A 19,357-nucleotide genomic window follows, 5' to 3' on the forward strand; every position below is an offset into this window, starting at 1 on the left:
CCTACACCAATGACTGCATCTCCTAAGAACCAGCTGTGGAGATCCTGAAGTTTGCAGACGACACCTCCATGGTGGGCCTCATGGCCCATGGTGATGAGTCTGGTTACATAAAGGAAGTCGGCAGCTGGTGTCCTGGTGCAGCAGCAAACACTTGCTTCTTAACACACTAAAGGCTGTAAAGATGGTGGTGGACTTTAGGTGCAACCCTCCCTCAAACCCTACCCCCCCCCCTTAACATCAACGGCGCTGTGGTTCCCACTGTAGAGTCAGTCAAGTTCCTAGATACCACCATATCCAAGGAGCTGAAGTGGGAGAGGAACACGGTCTCCACCGCCAAGAGAGCTCAGCAGAGAATGTTCCTCCTGAGACAGCAGAAGAAATTCAACGTGCCGCAAAGCCTGAAGATCCAGTTCTACACAATGATCATTGAGTCCATCCTCACATCATCTATAACCATCTGGTTTGGTTCATCCACCTCACAAGAATAAGCCAAACTCCAGTGCATAATCAGGAAAGAGGATCGTGGTCTGTCAACACTTAAGGACATCTACAGCAACAGGGTGACGAAGCACACCAACAAAATTACTGACCCCTCTCATCCTGGACATCACCTCTTCACTTCCAGACATGCCCCTCTGGTAGAAGACTCAGGACCATCAAGACCAGCACAGCCAGACATGCTAACAGCTTTTTCTCCCAGAACTGTAGCTCATAAACCACAGTGGACACCAAGTCCATCCTTGGCACTTTAAACTTAACTGAACCTAACAAACCTCCCTTACTATATGACAGTATTAACTACTCTGTAATGTCATGCTTATTTGTACAAATGTTAGTTTTTACAAATGTTCATATCATTCAGTGAAATTCTGTATATAGTAGTTATTATATGTCTTCTCAGACCTGCATATGTACAGATATTTGCACATCTCTGTCTCATTTCACATTATTTCTTATTCTTTATTGTATTCTTTGTATTTTTTATTTTAATTTGTCTCTTAAAATTAAAATACTCGTTAATAGTCGTAAATACTCGTAAATGTTTGCTTGTCTGGTCTGTTCAGTATGGCTGCGTTCACACAGCAGGTAAAAGTGCCCCAAATCTGATTTTCTCACCAAATCCGATTTTTTTGTTTGGCTGCTATTATTATCTTTTAAATGTGACCTGTATGCAACATTAGTCTGAACAGATCATACTCCACTCCTAAACTGACTCGCATGCACAAAAGAACAGTGCTCATAAACAATCATGACAGCCAGCAAACGGCGGTTACTCCTGGAGCTTCCAGTTTGTCTTCGCCAGCATGACAGGAGCGATTATGAAGTTTTTTGACGCTGCAGCCACAGTCTCCTCCGGCCGCGTTCGGACGTTTCTTTCGAAATCTCTTCAAACACGGAGGGTTGTGATAATTGTCTTCTAATTTTTTGGTACAGAACCATCAGCCTAAATGTTTATGAGCCTCAGCAGCGCGAAATTATGACGGATGTCGAGTTGAATTGTCGTAAACGTCGCATGAATTCCGATCTGACTGTTCAGACTGAGTCACATTGCCGCAGATCGGATACGTATTGGATTTCAGTACCACATATGAAAGCGTCTCAAATCGGAATTGAAAATGTCAGATTCAGTGTGTTTATCTGTTCACACTGACACACAGACACACATCTGTGTCACAGATGGAGAAAAAGATCAGATTTGGGCCACTTTTACCTGCTGTGTAAACGTAGCCTATGTTACGTGTCATACATAAATGCACTCACCAAGACAATTTCCTTGTATGTGTAACATGCTTTGCTGATTGACCAGTAAGCCAAAGACTTTGCTTGAAAAGGTGATAATCGCCATGATGGGAAAGAGAACTGAGAAAAGTACAGAGGACTTTTATAATTGTGAACTGCTTGCTAAATAATATTAAGTATTATGTACATAATGTGGTGGGATATTATCGATAATCCAGATTTTTAAACAAAATATCATGCAAATTATACTGGCCGCCATGTTGGCCTAATGATTTAACCCAACTGGAGTAATGGCTGATGTAAGTTATAAACCTTAACCTTTTTATCTAGGTTGGCCTGACATCTCAAAAATGTGTGAAATATTGGTGAGTGCAAATTGTCCACTTTTTGTAGAATGATGTAAATGGAATGTATAGCAAAATAACTAACATAATTCTTGCTAATTAATTCCTTGTTAAACATATGAATTTTGAGATGTTGTTGGATAAAACTTTCAATTACAAGGTTTTTTCCTGAGGCCAAAAGAGAAGTAATTTTTTTCTGTATTTTAATATTTCATACTCATGGTAAAACCTTATTCTCTGTTCATTTTGCTTTTGTGTTATTGTTTGCTATCCTGTGTCGACCAGAGGAGAATGGGTTCCTCAAGGTTTTTTCCTCTTGCTTTTAGGCAGTTTTTCTGTAAATCTGCTTTATGACAACACCTGTTCTAAAAAGCACTGAATAAATAAACTTTGGCTTGGCTTGACTAATTCTGTTCCAGCAAAACACCAGAGAACAACCCATAACAACAAGCTGTCAATCAAGCTAGGGGATGTGAGCAGCTTTGAGACCATATAAAACAGATGTTTCTGCCTCCTCAAGCCATAATGCATTTGACCATGAACTTGAACTCTTGCTTTCCTACTGTTTCTCAAGAAAAGCTAAGATCTTCTTTATGTTTTTTGTCTAAACGTTGGATTCATGAATCCTACGGAGGTTAACCAAACTGATCAATGCTTCAGGTTTTCCTGTCCAGAGAGATCTGTATCTGCTGTATATGTGTTGTTGTATGTATCTGCAGCTGCTGTAGTTCTGCTAACAGTGTGTGGAAATCTGCTCATCATCATCTCTGTTTGTCACTTCAAGCAGCTCCACACACCAACTAACATGCTCATCCTCTCTCTGGCTGTGTCAGACTTTCTGGTCGGAGTTTTTGTGATTCCTGTATCATTAATATGGATGATCGAATCATGTTGGATTTTTAGTGCAGTTTATTGTGTATGTTTTATTTTGATGTCTTATTTTCTAACAAACACATCAATATTCAATGTTGCTCTGATTGCAGCTGATCGGTATTTTGCTCTCTCTAATCCATTTCTATACAGTAATACAGTCTCTGTGAATATTATGTGTATTGTGGCTTTATGTACTTGGTTTGGGATATTGTTTTATAATGTAGCACTTCAGTACTTCAATGGATACTATGCAAGTGTGGTAATGTGTCCTGGACACTGCTTTTTGATCTTGGATGAGGTCTGGTCTTTGGTTGATCTTCTGATGTCCTTTGTTTTTCCATGTGCTGTTATAGTCATATTGTATATTCTAGTTTTTTTTATCGCAAGGAAACATGTCACTGCTATCAGAGAGCTTAATGCTCACACTAGAGTGACAGACTCGATGAAATCAGAGAGAAAAGCAGCTAAAGTACTTGGCATTCTGGTGTCTGTGTTTCTGGGATGTTTATTTCCATATTTCATTTATACTGTATTAGGTAACGTAATAGAAATTGAAATGGGATCTTTTCAAAAAGTCTTGTTGTTGGTTTATCTTAATTCTACCATTAATCCAGTTATTTATGCTCTGTTTTATCCGTGGTTTAGGAGGTGTGTTAAACTCACTTTAACTCTACAGATATTTAACACAGATTCTGCTCTGATGAATGTCCTTTGATAAGTATGTATGTGAATGACCTGTTGATTATACATCAGTTAATGAATGATCACATCATACTCTAAATAACATTAGCAGCCTACTGTCCTTCGAGCCTCGAACAGATGTTAGGTAACACTTTATTATTAAGGAACACAGTGTTTTTTGCTCAGTAAATAAAAAAATAGACTCTTTTAATATTAATTCTGTCCTGCATTAGTACAACATTTTGAAATATCTTTCTGATGCAACGTTTAAAAGAAGACAGTCACAGTCTGTGGATCCTACCAAATTCACAGCCATAAAATTTAAGCTCGGACCCCAGATTAAGTCTTTTTCTGTTTAATTAGCGATCTGTTGTGACCGGCAATAAAATGAGAATATTGTGTTGAGGTGATTTGTCATTTTAGATATGCAGAGCATTCACAAAAACATTCATTGATGTACACCAGGTTTGTGACAATAACTATTTTGTTAGCTTTAACATCATCACTGTTTACATTTTAACATGTTAGCTTGTCTACAAACGTTAAAGGTCTTCTACACAAACGTCCACAAAACCCCAAAGAGCTGAAGTTTATTATACACAGGAGTGGGTTCATGTGAGGGGCAAGGCAAATACCCACTTTACAAATCCCCCTTGTTTATGGCTATTTAGAGAAGAAAAGGTTAAAGGTAAAATTGCTCACACTTTCTGGCTCAGTGTCCCTCCTCTCAGCCCCCCATTGGCCATTCAGAGCCCTTTGTTGTGGCCTCCGATTAGGTTGTTGCTTTTTAAACCCTGAGAAATATCTCTCTCCAGCCGTAAGGGGCTAGTCCTGGGACCCATTCTCAGAGTCTGACCTGGGCTGTGGGGTCCAAGTTGACTGTGATACCAAAATCAAATACACATACATTTCTTGAGCAGAGCATGAATCCAAAGGGGTTTCTGGGAAGTGACAAGCCATGAGCCACAGTTTGGCCAGTTGACATCAGATTTTGATGTCAGGCTCAAAGGGGATAGGTTCATTGCAGGGGCTGCCCAGTCTCAGGTAGGATAGGTCTGTCCCCTGTACTGTCCCTTTAGCATCCCATCAAGGTTGAGGAAACTCCCTTAGCTGTGTGCAACACCCTCCCAACTCTCCAGGCAAGACAATGAGAGAGTGCTTTTGGCATATATTGTAGCCTCCATTATCTTCTGTGTGTTCTCTAGACTTTGTAGCCTAACTGTTTTTCTAACCTCTCGAGGCAGTGTGCATAGGAAACAATCCATTACCACCTTCTCTGGACAGCAGCCAGTGTTTGGTGAGACAAAGCAACTGCTTCATCACTGTCAGGGCACCACACCAGATTTTAAGACCTAACTACAGAATTCATCCACAGCAGCAGCAGGACCCATCTCAAGACATGCAAGAACTTCCTCTTCACATTTAGTTTTGGTTTTTCTATCAGGTGGGAGTAGTAGGCTAGTTGGGCCTCTACATCATCTTTTGGAATAAACTTAATTAGGAGCTGATGGGCTGATTTATGGGGATCTGGGAGTAACGGGGCTCAAAGCCAACAGATCCTTAGTCACTTGTTTCAAGCTGTGAGTCAGTTTTTGGGTGACGACTCTCTAGAACATGTTGTTGCAGCTGATCCATGGCGTTGCATGAGAAAAACAGAGGTAAGAAGTGCAGTGGGTCAACCACACTCCACACTCCTTACTACAAAGTCTCCCTTAATATCCCACCTCGACTCTCATTTCACCTTTACCCTCCCATTGGTCCACTCCTCTGCTTGCTCCATCACTCTCCCAGCATCCGACACCTTGCCATCCTTCTTGACACCACGGACCTCTCTTCTGAAAGCTCAGCTCAACTCTCTCCCAGGCCACCTCAACCACACTCACTGCATCTTACTGGAGAGACAGCATATCAGAACATCCTTCAGTCTTGCTCCATCTGCTACTTAACTGGATGATGCGTACCTCGTGGCAGGCTTTTAGTCTGGCCCCTTCCCTCTTTGGACTGGGATGGCAATGGTTCAATCTGTGAAGATACTGCCTGTGCCTCTGGGAGCCATTTTGGCTGCTGAATTGCCAATATGGCTGTCGTATCCCGTTAATTTCACAAAGGATACTATGTTAATACCTTATCTCAGAATTTACCTAATTACCAAATTAAATAAATCAGTCATTATTCAGTCTCATATATAATGAAGTTCTAACTAGCTTTTCAACTAAGGAAGTTGACATTAATGAAAGTTCTGAAGGATTTGTAATAAATGTCAAATCTTTTTCAAATCATTAGTTGAATGATATAAAGACAGACAAATTGGTGAAAATAAAACATTTATTAGCACACAATCAGTTCTAGCCTATACAGTACTAGCCTGTTTGAGAGCTTGTCGATTTACTATCAACAACCTATGACATCATTTATCAAGCTGTCATGTAAACTAGGGGGTGTGAGCATTGTTTTTATATTTAAAAGTAGCAGCCCTTCTACTGCAAGCCATAATGTCTTTCACCATGAACTCTCACCATCTTACCATTCCTCATACTGTTCCTCAGGAAAAGCCAGCATTTTCTTTTTTTAAGGCTTCCTTAAATGCTGGATTCATGAATCTTACAGAGGTTGACCAAACTGACCAGTGTCTCAGGTTTTCCTGTCCAGAGAGATCTGTATCTACAGTATATGTGTTTCTGTATGTGTCTGCAGCTGCTGTAGTTCTGCTAACAGTGTGTGGAAATCTGCTCATCATCATCTCTGTTTGTCACTTCAAGCAGCTCCACACACCGACTAACATGCTCATCCTCTCTCTGGCTGTGTCAGACTTTCTGGTCGGAGTCCTTGTGATGCCAGCAGCATTAATATGGATGATTGAATCATGTTGGATTTTTAGTGCAGTTTATTGTTTATGTAATATTTTGTTTTCTTATCTTCTCACAGCTACATCAACATTTAATGTTGCTCTCATTGCAGTTGATCGGTATTTTGCTCTCTCTAATCCGTTTCTCTACACTAAAATTGTCTCTGTGAACACGATGTGCATTGTGGTTTTATGTTACTGGTTTGTATTAATGTTTTACAGTCTAGCACTTCAGTACTTCAATGGACACTTCACACAACCAGTAATGTGTCCTGGACACTGCTTTTTGGACTCAGATGAAGTCTGGTTTTTGGTTGATTTTCTGTTTACATTTGTTTTGCCGTGTGCTGTTATAGTCATACTGTATGTTCTGGTTTTTGTTATTGCAAGGAAACATGCCACTGCAATCAGAGACCTTCATATTCAAACTAGGACATCAAAGAACATGACAGACTCTATGAAATCAGAGAGAAAAGCAGCTAAAGTACTTGGGATTTTGGTGTCTGTTTTTCTAGGATGTTTATTTCCATATTTTGTTTCTACTTTATTAGGTAATTTTATAGAAATTGAAATGGGATCGTTTCAAAAACTCTTGATGATGTTTTATCTTAATTCCACTATTAATCCAGTTATTTATGCTTTGTTTTATCCGTGGTTTAGGAGGTGTGTTAAACTCATTTTAACTTTTAAAATATTCAACACAGATTCTTCACTGATGAATGTTCTTTGATTAATATAATACGTAAGACAGTTGACACAGTGAACACTGAAAAAAGATGGTTCTTCAAGGGTTCTTTAGGAAAGGCAATGGTTCTATTTAGAACCAGGAGTGCAACTTAGAATGATTTGTTTGCTTAAATGGTTCATTGCATGGTAAAACAGTTCTTCAGATTGTTGGAGAATGTGTTGCATATGGTTCGACATAGAACCTTTTTTAAAATAGTTAAAGGGTTCTTCTGTTGTTGCAATGTATACTTGTATACAATAGAGGATTCCTTTTGGTGCTATATAGAACCATATACAGCACATTCTCTATCAGTCTGAAGTACTGTTTCACCATGCAAAGAACCATTTAAGCATTCAAATAGTTCTACATAGATCTCAAGAACTAAAGACCCTTTGAAGATCCATCTTTTTTTTAAGTGCGAACATCAGGCTTGTAGGCACTATGATTATATTTACCAGTTCTAACAGCTCCTCTGACTGTGTCATATTCAAAATAACACACAGCTGTCCGTACACATACTGTCCCCTGAGCTCCCAAAAGAAGGCTGGACATTAAAATGACTTTGGGGCATATGCAGATTTTAGGCATGTTGTTACAGGCATAGCAGGAAAAATGTTTAATGTGCCTCTGTTCAGGGTACAGAGGTTCAGTACTTTTATGGTGCAGACAGAATGAATTCTGTACCACAGAGTATCAAAAAACATCTGTGTCATTTAATGCCAAGTTTTAATACCAAAACAGTCACAATTAAAATTATTTGCCTACTACAGTGGGAATAGGATCAAATTTTATGGGCCTCCTTGATAAAGTGTTGTAAATACACTGCAGTTTTATATTGCTCTGACATGCACACACTTGCACACACATTGCTCTAACATGCTATTTTCACTTGATTTTAAACACACTATTTCTGCTTACTCTGGTATAAAAAAAGAAGTAGTGCAACATAGCAGGAAAAGAGGAACATTTATATGATATTTTCATTTTTGGCCAGTTGCAACTAGCAAGAGAAAACATGGCAGGACTGTTTTTGTACATGGATCTGGCAGCATGTCTCTCGTGACAAGCAGCAAAAAAACAATAGAATAGCCGCTTGCTCACCTTTGGTACCCATTCTTTGGACAAAATGTATCTATTTCAAACACAGGAACTGCAGAGACGACACATTTTTATTAAAAAAGCAGCTCTGTAGACATTTAGACCACTTTGTTACCTTCTGAAAACATGCCTCACTGCAGCTGGCTGCGAATTATATCTGTTTATGGCAGTGAAGTAAGGATTGTAACTGGGTCACATTCAATTTAACAGATACCTGATCCATGAAAATGTGCTTGGAATCCCCAAATTTAATACCTATAACAGGAAAAAAATAATTCAGGCATTTTATGATCTTGAATTTTAAAAATCAATTTTAAGACTTTATAGGTCTTTTAAGGATCGGGGGTAACTGTGCCATAGGCATCAAGAGCCGCTGAACTGAATGAAATTCATGTACTCCACCCATCATTCTTTTCTCTCTGACCCTACAACCCTCAACAGCAACACACTACGTTCACGTCAGAGTGCCACAAAGGATCAACTCAAGTAGTCTATCTGCTGAGGCTAAATTCCTCAAATTAAACCATTTGAATCCTAGAGTGCAACATCTAACTTAGATATTCCAAATGCTCTAACATCTGACCAACCTTTTGTTCTGAATCTAGCTCTTCCAAATCTTATACTTCACTCATACACCCACACTGTGTTTTCTACTTACCACAATTTGACCATCACAACAAAGACCAAGCATTGTTGTATGCAACTAATCGAGGGTTAGTGCATACAGAGGTGATTGCGATGGGGGAAGGTTAGTCTCGCCTTACAGTCCAATTTCTAACTGTGAAGATCGGAGTGATTTGTCACCAGCCCAGTATGATTTCAGAGGAACTATAACATCTGCCTTATTTAATAAGGACATTGTTTCTTATTTTGATCACAGGATACAGACCGTTGGCTTTGAAGATGTTGTGACAGGTGGTGAAGAGAACTTTACGTCTCCATGCATGGAGGACCCAGTCAATTTGTTTAATCTCCACCATGGGGGGCAGTCGTGGGCTGGAGGTTACAGATCCAGCCTTGTGACCGGAAGGTCACTGGTTTGATCCCCTGAGCTGACAGGACATTACTTAAGTGCCCTTGAGCAAGTGCACATAGGTGCTCCCTGGGTGCTGTGGACAGGGCTGCCAACCGCTCTGGGCAAGTGTGCTCACAGCCCCCTAGTGTGTGTGCATTCAGTAGTGTGTATGTGGGTGTTTCACTGCACTGATGGGTTAAATGCAGAGGTGAATTTCCCTGTTGTGGGATTAAGAAAGGGTAACTTAATGGATGAAACATTTTGCCCCAGCATGATCTAGATTGATGATGGCTGTGCCTCTCAACAAACCAATACAGTAATATTGATGGAAGCCAACGATTAATTACCATCACAGGACAGATGGAATTTATCGGGTTCCATGGGTTTTTAGGATGACAGGGCAGGAACTTTGGAGTTTCTTTTGGGTGAAACAGATTTATGGGGGACTCAGGAAGGACCCGCAGTCACAGCAAGTACAATTTTCGAATAAATTTCTCAGATTTAGGTACCGGTTTGATTTTGGGTACAGTGCCATCAACCAGAATCGCTGGACGAGGCCAACAAGCTGGCAGAGGTGCACATGGCAGCAGAATCAGGGGCAGGAACCCCCACCCAACCAACATCTCTCTCCTCTGGCCCTGCTCCGAGGAAAAAGGGAGCACTTGGGCCCAAACCCTTTCCCCGCATTTGCCCTCCCCGCAACCCCCCCTTTGTACCTAGGATATACAGAGTGATGTGGGAAACACAAACATCAAAGGTTTTAACACAGCTGTTGGTACCAAATAGTCATAGGAAATTGTTATTCCATGTGGCTCATAATAACCCCATGGCAGGGCATCTGGGGCAAGAAAAGACACTTAATTGTCTAATGGTCCACTTTTATTGGCCAGGCATTCTCACTGATGTACACAGGTGGTGTGCGTCATGCCGTGAATGTCAGCTGGTGAATCCCCCGGCCATCCCAAAAGGGCCTTTGCGCCCCCTTCCATTAATCAAGATCCCCTTCAAAAGAACTGTCATGGACCTCGTCGGAACATTGGATCATATTTTAGTAGATTATGCATAGTGGGACCCAGAGGCGGTGTCTCTTTGCAACATATCAGCAAATACGGTTGCAGAGGCACTCTTCAAAGTGATCTCGAGTCGGGATCTCGAAAGAGATCCTGACTGATCAGGGCACCATGTTTATGTTACTCACTTTACACGAACTATAGGAATTGTTGGGCATTAAATCGATTCATACCAGTGTTTACCACCCCCAAACGGATGGACTGGTCAAACACTAAATATGATTCAAAGGGTTTGAAGTTTGTTCACGATAGCGCTAAAAATTGGGATAAGTGGCTAGAACCCCTGTTGTTGAAAACATCATTAAAGTCATTAAAGAATATTGGGAGGAACCTTCAAACAGTAAGAATGAAATCCAAAACGTTCTTGACCTGAGAGCAAAACTCCAAGCACTGGGGCACTTAACTCAGGAGAATTTGCTCCGGGCTCAAGAACGTCAGAGCTGCGTCTACAACAGGGGCACTCAGGTGTATACGTTTTCACCAGAAGACAAAATGCTCGTTTTACTCCCCACATCTAACTCCGAATTGCTCACCACGTGGCAAGGACCCTTTGAAGTCACACCACGAGTAGGAGAAGTTGACTCTGAGGTCAGATGGACAGGCAGAGTCGGGGCACTTCTCCTTAAACCCTGGAGGGAGGCAGTCCCTGTTTCTCTGGTGACGGTAGTTCCCGAGAGAGCTGAGTTGGGGCCAGAGGTCCCACCAAACATAATCACACTCTGGTCCCCTGTGGGGACCCGTCCCAGAAAGCCGAGGTGGCCAAGTTACAAGTGGAGTTTTCTGACATGTTTTCGCCTCTGCCTGGCCGTACTGACATCATAGAACACCACATTGAAACCCCTCCTGGCATGGTTGTACCTAGCCTGCCTTATCGCTTGCCTAAGCACAAAAAAAGGTGGTTCAGGGTGAAATTAAGGCTATGCTCGATATGGGGGTATATGGGGGTAATCGAATCGAGTCCGACAGTGATTGGAGCAGCACTGTGGTGTTTGTACCCAAGCCCAACGGGACTGTTTGTTTCTGTGTGAACTACAGAAAAGTCAATGCAGTGTTCAAATTTGATGCATATTCCATTGTACATATTGATGAACTGCTCGATTGGTTAGGTGCTGCTCATTTTCACTCGACACTGGATTTGACCAAGGGCTACTGGCAGATCCCCTTGACTCCAGTATCCCAAGAAAAAACAGCTTTCTCCTCACCGTTTGGGTTACACGAATTCGTCACTCTACCTTTTGGGTTATTCGGGGCACCGGCGATGTTTTAGCGGCTCATGGACAGAGTTCTCCACCCACACTGTGTTTATGTTGCTGCCTGCTTAGATGGCAGTCATGTATAGCAACGATTGGCAGCAGCACATCCAACATTTGAGAGCTGTTCTGAGGTCGCTGAGACGGGCTGGGTTTACGTCCAACCCAAAGAAGTGTGTGATTGGTCGGGTGGAGGTATGGTATCTGGGCTTCCAGTTGGGTCGCAGACAGGCATGTCCCCAAATTAATAAGATCGCAACAACTGCGGCCTGTCCAGGACCCAAGACCAAAAAGGAGGTGAGACAGTTCCTGGGGGCGGCTGGCTATTATCATAGATTCATACCTAATTATTCGGATGTCACCAGCCCATTGACTGAGCTCACTAAAAAGGGAGCACCAGATCCGGTGCCAACAGGCTTTAAACCGTGTTAAAGCAGCTCTCTGTGGGGGCCCGCTGCTGCATTTGCCTGACTTTGCTCTCCCTTTTGTCTTGCAGACTGATGCGTCGGACAGAGGGCTGAGGGCCGTTTTGTTTTAGCATCTTGTCGTATTTTCTGTGTGATGAAAAGCTCCTCCATATCTCACTCTTCGCTCATACATCCACACCAAGTTTTCTACCTAAGCTATCAGTATCTTCTGCAGGCCAGGGACTTCCAGACCATGGTCACCACTTTATCTCTCAAAGTACAACAATATTGAAAACAAAATGGAATTATGAAATAACTGAAGTTTGGAAAGAAGACCATGCATGAAGCCCATCCTCCTTTCAATGTAATGTCCTATAAAGTTTCCATATCTAATTTCTATTATGGAGTTTGCATGTTCTCCCCATGTCTGTGTGGGTCTTCTCTGGGTGCTCCGGTTTCCTCCCACATTCCAAAGACATGCAGCCAGGCCAGTTGGAGATACTAAATTGGCCCTAGATGTGAGAATGTGTGTCTGCCCTGTGATGGACTGGTGACCTGTCCAGGGTGGTTCCTGCCTTCTGCCTATTGAGTGCTGGGACAGGCTCCAGCATTCCTGCCATGACCCAAGAGGATAAGTCGCTTAGACGATGAGTGAGTAATTTCCATTATCTGTAACTGTTCTCGCACCCCAAAAGCACCCCATCTCCTTCCTATTCCTCAGGGGAGGTCCGGCCTTCTAGCTTCAAGGAGAAACTGCCCCGAACTCCGGCCTACATTCTCAGAGGGTTCCGTCTTCCTACAGTCTCTTCAACATGGTCAGCGCGTGGTATGACCATGCTGAAGACACGGCCAGAACTAGTAAATTTGTTTTCATTAGAAAATTGCTGAATATTAGTGACCTATGGTGCACTGTGAAGTTTATCATTATATTCTTGCCAGTTAACCAACAGATGTCAGGCATTGCTTGCAATGAAAGGATGTTGTAAATTTCTTCTATTATACGTTAAGTATTTCTCAATTATTAAAGGAAGCACAAATTCTGTAAAAAGGAGAGATTATAAATTTTTATCCATACAAATTTGTGTTTGTTAGTAGAAGAAAAGAATTTTGACTACGAATTGAATTCAGTTGTTACTGTACATTTTGATTGTCTTGATTTATAGAAAGAAAAAATGTCTTTTACTTTTTTTGCCATTTTGCCATTTGTCAGAAAGTCAAGAAAGTCAAGTCAGACATACAGACCTAAACATGTCAATACAGCTATACAAGTATTTCATACTTAGACATAATGAATCATGTAATTATACAATTTAATTAAAATTATTACATGCTTTAATATAATATATAGTGCGCATAATTTATAGCATACTGATCTGTAAAGGTCAACTTTTTGACTTTTGAGTTGTTATTTGACAGTAGTTTGTCTGTGGTGAATGGATCTTCTACTGTAAGAGTGGAAAATGTCTTTCAGGTCTTAGAGGACTGTTCAAAACTGTGTATTTACTACACAGCCAACAGCCCATGACATCATGTATTAAACTGTCATTCAAACTAGGAGGCGTGACTTTTTTTTTTTGAAGTATAAAATAGCAGAGCTGCTGTCTCAAACCATAATGCCTTTTACCATGAACTTGGACTCTAACTATCTTACCTCTTCTTCTTAATGCTTCTCAGCCAAAGCCAAGATCTGCTTTTTTCCTTTGAGCTCTACTCAAATGCAGGACACATGTCTGTTATGGAGGTTAACCAAACTGATCAATGCCTCAGGTTTTCCTGTCCAGAGAGATCTGTTTCTACTGTATATGTGTTAACATATGTATCTGCAGCTGCTGCTGTTCTGCTAACAGTGTGTGGAAACCTACTTGTTATCATCTCTGTTTGTCACTTCAAGCAGCTCCACACACCAACTAACATGCTCATCCTCTCTCTGGCTGTGTCAGACTTTCTAGTGGGAGCTCTTGTGATGCCTATGACATTAACATGGATGATCGAAGCATGTTGGATTTTTAGTGCAGCTCAATGTTTGTGTAATGTATTTTTTTCTTATCTTTTCACAACAACATCAGCTTATAGTGTTGCTCTCATTGCAGTTGATCGGTATTTTGCTCTCTCTAATCCATTCCTCTACACTCAAGCAGTCTCTGTGAACACGATGTGCATTGTGGTTTTATGTAACTGGTGTCTATTACTGTTGTACTATCTAGTACTTCAGTACTTCAATGGATATTTCACCAACCTGGTAATGTGTCCTGGAGACTGCTTTTTGGTCTTGGATGAGGTCTCATTTCTGGTTGATCTTCTTTTGGGATTTGTTTTCCCCTGTTCTGTTATAATCATATTTTATGTCATGGTTTTTGTTATTGCAAGGAAACATGCCACTGCAATCAGAGACCTTAACATTCAAACAAGGACATCAAAGAACACAGCAGACTCTATGAAGTCAGAGAGAAAAGCAGCTAAAGTACTTGCCATTTTGGTGTCTGTATTTTTGGGATGTTTATTTCCATATTTCATTTATACTGTATTAGGTTATGTAATAGAAATTGAAATGGGAGCATTTCAGAAAGTCTTGGTGCTGCTGTATCTTAATTCGGCTATTAACCCGGTTCTTTATGCTTTGTTTTATCCGTGGTTTAGGAGGTGTGTTAAACTCATTTTAACTCTTCAAATATTCAACACAGATTCTTCACTGATGAATGTTCTTTGATGAATGAATTATGTAAGACAGTTGACACTGTACTTTAGGTTTGTAGTCACCTTGATTGTATTTGCCAGTTTTGATGAACAACTAGAAATTTGCCTCTGTGTCATATGATTAAATAGACTATGATTTCATATCGCTCTGACGTGCAAACAGTAGCTGCTCCTTTCACTTGGTTTTAAACACTCTCTTCCTGCTAGGAAAAGCAGTCCATTTCTGTGATGGCTTTGTTTTCGGCCTGTTACGACTAGCAAGAGAAAAATGTGTCAGGACTGTATTTTGTACATGGTTCTGTCAGCATGTTGCTCCTGACAAGCACCAGAAAACAGTAGTATAGCCACATGCTCACATTTTGTGCCAGAGTTAGATTAAATGCATCTATGTGAAACAGCATAAACACAGGCGCTGCAGATATTACGGATTTATATTTTCCACCTAAAAGCAGCTCTGTGGACATTTAGACCACTGTGTTACTTTCTGAAAGGTGGTTGTGGATAATGTCTGTTTATGGCAGTGCAGTAAACAGAGACTTATTTTAACAGACACCTGATCCATTAAAATATGCTTGGACATGCTCAAAGTTAATACCTCTAATAGGACAAAACAAGATTTTCAGGCATTGTATGTCAGTTTTATAGCTTTATTATACTTTTTAAGGATCTGCAATAACTGTGATGTAGTTGTCAAGAGCTGTTGAATTGAATGAAAATTCATCTACCCATCATCTTTTCCTCTCTGATCTTACAACCCTCAACAGCAACATATCACCTCAGAATGACACAAAGGCCCAACTCAAGAACTCAATCTCTTGCTTAAGCTAAATTCCTCAATTTAAACCATATGAATCCTCAGGCATTCGAATGTTCTATCATCGGACCAACTTTTCGTTCTGATTCTAGCTCTTCCATTTTCTCATACACCTGCACAAGTTTCTACCTTCTGTAGGCCAGAGACTTCTGGGCTACGGTCACCTCTTTTTCTCTCAATGTACAGCAATGTTTAAAACAAAATGAAGTTATAAAAACTGAGGTTTAGAAAGAAGACAATGTGTAAAGCCCATCCTCCTTCCAATGTAATGCTCCCTAAATTTTCCATCTCTACCCCATCTCCTCCCTGTTCAGTCCAGTCAGACCAATCTCTGCTGATCTAAAAGAGGAGGTCCAGCTTTCTAGCTTCAAGCAGAAGCTGCCCAGACCTCCAGCCTAGGTTCTCAGAGGGTTCTCCCCTCCTATAGTCTTACAGTTTCCTCTCGGGCTATGACAAACATGGTCAGAACTAGTAAATCTATTTTCATTAGAAAATTACTTAATATTAGTCACTTATGGTGCACAGTAAAGAATATCAGTTTTAAGCCCCACTGAGGGCAGTCGTGGGCTGGAGGTTAGGGAACCAGCCTTATGACTGGAAGGTTGTCGATTCGATACCCTGATCTGACGGGACATGGCTGAGGTACCCTTGAGCAAGGCACCTAACCCCCAACTGCTCCCCGGGCACTGCGGATAGGGCTGCCCACCACCCTGGGCAAGAGTGCTCACTGCCCCCTAGTGTGTGTGTTCACTAGTGTGTATGTGGGTGTTTCACTGCACAGAGGTGAATTTCTTCATTGTGGGATTGATAAAGGGTAACTTAAATACAGGCATACTTAAATACTTAAGGTAGATGTAATCAAAAATGACAAACAACAAAATAAAAACTATTCTAGTTTATTCTTGCCACTTAACACCGATGTCAATTATTGCTTGACATAACAAAAGCATGTTTTAATTTGTATCTATTATATGTTGTTTCAATCATTGAAGCACACATATAAATTTGATAAGGTTGTATAAAAAGATTATATAATGTATCCATACCCAACTGTTTGTAACCATAAGAGTAGATATTTTACTATAATTCATTACTGTACATTGAGTATCTTGATATGAGGAAAGAAAAAAACATCCTTATATGATTTAAACATATCCATACACATGTACACGTCTTTAATAATTAGGCATAATTAATTATTTAAGTGTAAGAATTAATTTAAATTATTACATTAAGATAATATACAGTACCAGTCAAAAGTTTTAGAAAACTCCAATTTTTCCAGGTTTGTGGATGTTTATGTAGTTTAATGTCTCAATGTATTCAAATTAAAGTATAGGACAAATAAACAATATAAAAAAGAAATCCTGGAGTTGCTTTAACAAAGTTTTATGTACATTTTTGATTCATCAGAGTAGCCATCTTTTGTATAGCATTTTGCTGCAAAATGCTGTGGTAGCCTCTGACTCTGGATCCGGCATAAGATCCGTGTCCATCACACTTCCTCTTCTATGTTTGACAGTTGGTGAGGAATCATCCTTTCACCTACTTGATGCCAAACAAAAGCCCTGCATGATGAACCCAATATTTAATGTGAAGATTCAGTGAAGAGTTTGATTCACCTGTTTATAAGACCTTTTTCCAGTCTTCAGTAGTCCAGTGGTGGTGCAGCTGGACCCTAAAAAGGCTTTTTTTCTCTTCTTGACATCTTAGCAATGTCTTTTTTACTGCCACTTGACCAATCAAACCTGCAGCTCAAAGTGTTCTCTTCACATTTGAAACGGAGATTTTCTTACTTTTGAGGTTACGATGTTAAGCTGTTGTCCTGTGAGCCAAACTGTTCACTCTCAGAACCTCAAAGTCTTCTGATAGTTCTGGGTCTTTGGGTCTGCCAGACCAAAGAGTTCCTCCTCCAGTTTCCTCTAGTTTCCAAGTGCATTTTTATGGTCTAGGAAACTGTACACACTGACATCCTGGCTTTCTTTGCAATTTCCTTAAAGAACTGATCTACACTCTTAAAGGTTATAATAGCCTGTATGTTTTGCTGGGTTAACTGCCTTTCTCTCAAAATTATGAAACTACAAACTGCAGTGAAATAATGTTTAAATACTGCCCAAGAGTGTTAGTAACTCAGTCTGTTTCAGCACTGCTTCTATAGACACAGAGGCTTTGAAACACCTGTAGGAATTGTTCTCATCAACTTTCAAAACTTAATTTGATTCCAATGTGGCAGAACAGTGAAATATTGTTAAACAATGACTTGTTTATCTGAGAAAGGCCCTTTTGTATCTAAGAATGTACATTATTTTTCAGTTTCCAGTTTATTATTCAGTTTCTTTTAACCTCTGGTAGTTTACTGCTTACTTTTGTACCATTTCAGGTTGTTTACTGAACTATATAAATATCAGCAAGACTTGGAAAAAAGGGTCTGTTCTAAAATGTAAACTGTTGGCAGTGTTCATTCACAGTACGCATATACTGTTTAACTTAGAAACTGTGTTGCTGGACAACTGTTTGTCTGTCTGTGATGAATGGATCTTCTACCATAAGAGAGGAAAATGTTTTTCAGGTTTCACAGCCCTGTTCAAAACTGTGTATTTACTACCCAGCCAACAACCAATGACATCATGTATCAAACTAATATTCAAACTAGGGGGGTGTGATCATTTTTTTTAAGTATAAAAATAGAAGACCTGCTATCCCAAGCCATAATGCCTTTTACCATGAACTCTTATCATCATACCTTCTTATCTTAATGCTTCTCAGCAAGAGCCAAGATCTGCATTATTTCTTTAAGCTCTACTCAAATGCAGGATACATGTCTGTTATGGAGGTTAACCAAACGGATCAATGCTTCAGGTTTTCCTGTCCAGAGAGATCTGTATCTACTGTATATGTGTTGTTGTATGTGTCTGCAGCTGTTGTTGTTCTGCTAACTGTGTGTGGAAATCTGCTGATCATCATCTCTGTTTGTCACTTCAAGCAGCTCCACACACCGACTAATATGCTCATCCTCTCTCTGGCTGTGTCAGACTTTCTGGTGGGAGCTCTTGTGATGCCAGCAGCATTAATATGGATGATTGAATCATGTTGGATTTTTGGTGCAGTTTACTGTTTGTGTTATATATTGGTCTCTTATTTTCTCGCAACTACATCCATATTTAATGTTGCTCTGGTTGCAGTTGATCGGTATTTTGCTCTCTCTAATCCATTTCTCTACACTGAAACAGTCTCTGTGAGCATAATGTGCATTGTGGTTTTATGCAACTGGTTTGCAATAATGTTTTATAATGTAGCACTTCAGCACTTCAATGGACACTTCACAAGTGTAGTAATGTGTCCTGGAGACTGCTTTTTTGTCTTAGATGAGGTCTGGTCTCTGGTTGATCTTCTGCTGACATTTGTTTTGCCATGTGCTGTTATAGTCATATTGTATGTTCTAGTTTTTGTTATTGCAAGGAAACATGCCACTGCAATCAGAGAGCTTAATATTCATACTAGGGCATCAAAGAATATAACAGACTCTATGAAGTCAGAGAGAAAAGCAGCTAAAGTACTTGGCATTTTGGTGTCTGTGTTTTTGGGATGTTTATTTCCATATTTCATTTATACTGTGTTAGGTAATGTAATAGAAATTGAAATGGGATCATTTCAAAAAGTTTTGATGTTAGTTTATCTTAATTCTACCATTAATCCAGTTATTTATGCTTTGTTTTATCCGTGGTTTAGGAGGTGTGTTAAACTCACTTTAACTCTACAGATATTTAACACAGATTCATCACTGATGAATGTCCTTTGA

At 40.2% G+C, this 19,357-nt stretch overlaps 4 protein-coding genes across 4 annotated transcripts; all 4 read left to right on the plus strand.

Moving 5' to 3' along the window:
* The first annotated feature begins 2,703 nt into the window (after positions 1 to 2,703).
* On the plus strand, positions 2,704 to 3,672 carry LOC118816245 (trace amine-associated receptor 13c-like). Its single transcript, XM_036582767.1, has one exon. The coding sequence runs from the start codon at positions 2,704 to 2,706 to the stop codon at positions 3,670 to 3,672; it is 969 nt and encodes a 322-aa protein (XP_036438660.1).
* A 2,560-nt stretch (positions 3,673 to 6,232) lies between these two features.
* On the plus strand, positions 6,233 to 7,213 carry LOC118816246 (trace amine-associated receptor 13c-like). Its single transcript, XM_036582768.1, has one exon. It carries the CDS (start codon positions 6,233 to 6,235, stop codon positions 7,211 to 7,213), a length of 981 nt encoding a protein of 326 aa, XP_036438661.1.
* A 6,563-nt stretch (positions 7,214 to 13,776) lies between these two features.
* LOC118816248 (trace amine-associated receptor 13c-like) lies at positions 13,777 to 14,757 on the plus strand. The gene has a single exon (XM_036582770.1). It carries the CDS (start codon positions 13,777 to 13,779, stop codon positions 14,755 to 14,757), a length of 981 nt encoding a protein of 326 aa, XP_036438663.1.
* Positions 14,758 to 18,376: 3,619 nt separating this feature from the next.
* LOC118816249 (trace amine-associated receptor 13c-like) lies at positions 18,377 to 19,357 on the plus strand. The gene has a single exon (XM_036582771.1). The coding sequence runs from the start codon at positions 18,377 to 18,379 to the stop codon at positions 19,355 to 19,357; it is 981 nt and encodes a 326-aa protein (XP_036438664.1).

Source organism: Colossoma macropomum, unplaced genomic scaffold, assembly GCF_904425465.1.
Source record: "Colossoma macropomum unplaced genomic scaffold, Colossoma_macropomum, whole genome shotgun sequence".
Classification (NCBI taxonomy): domain Eukaryota; kingdom Metazoa; phylum Chordata; class Actinopteri; order Characiformes; family Serrasalmidae; genus Colossoma; species Colossoma macropomum.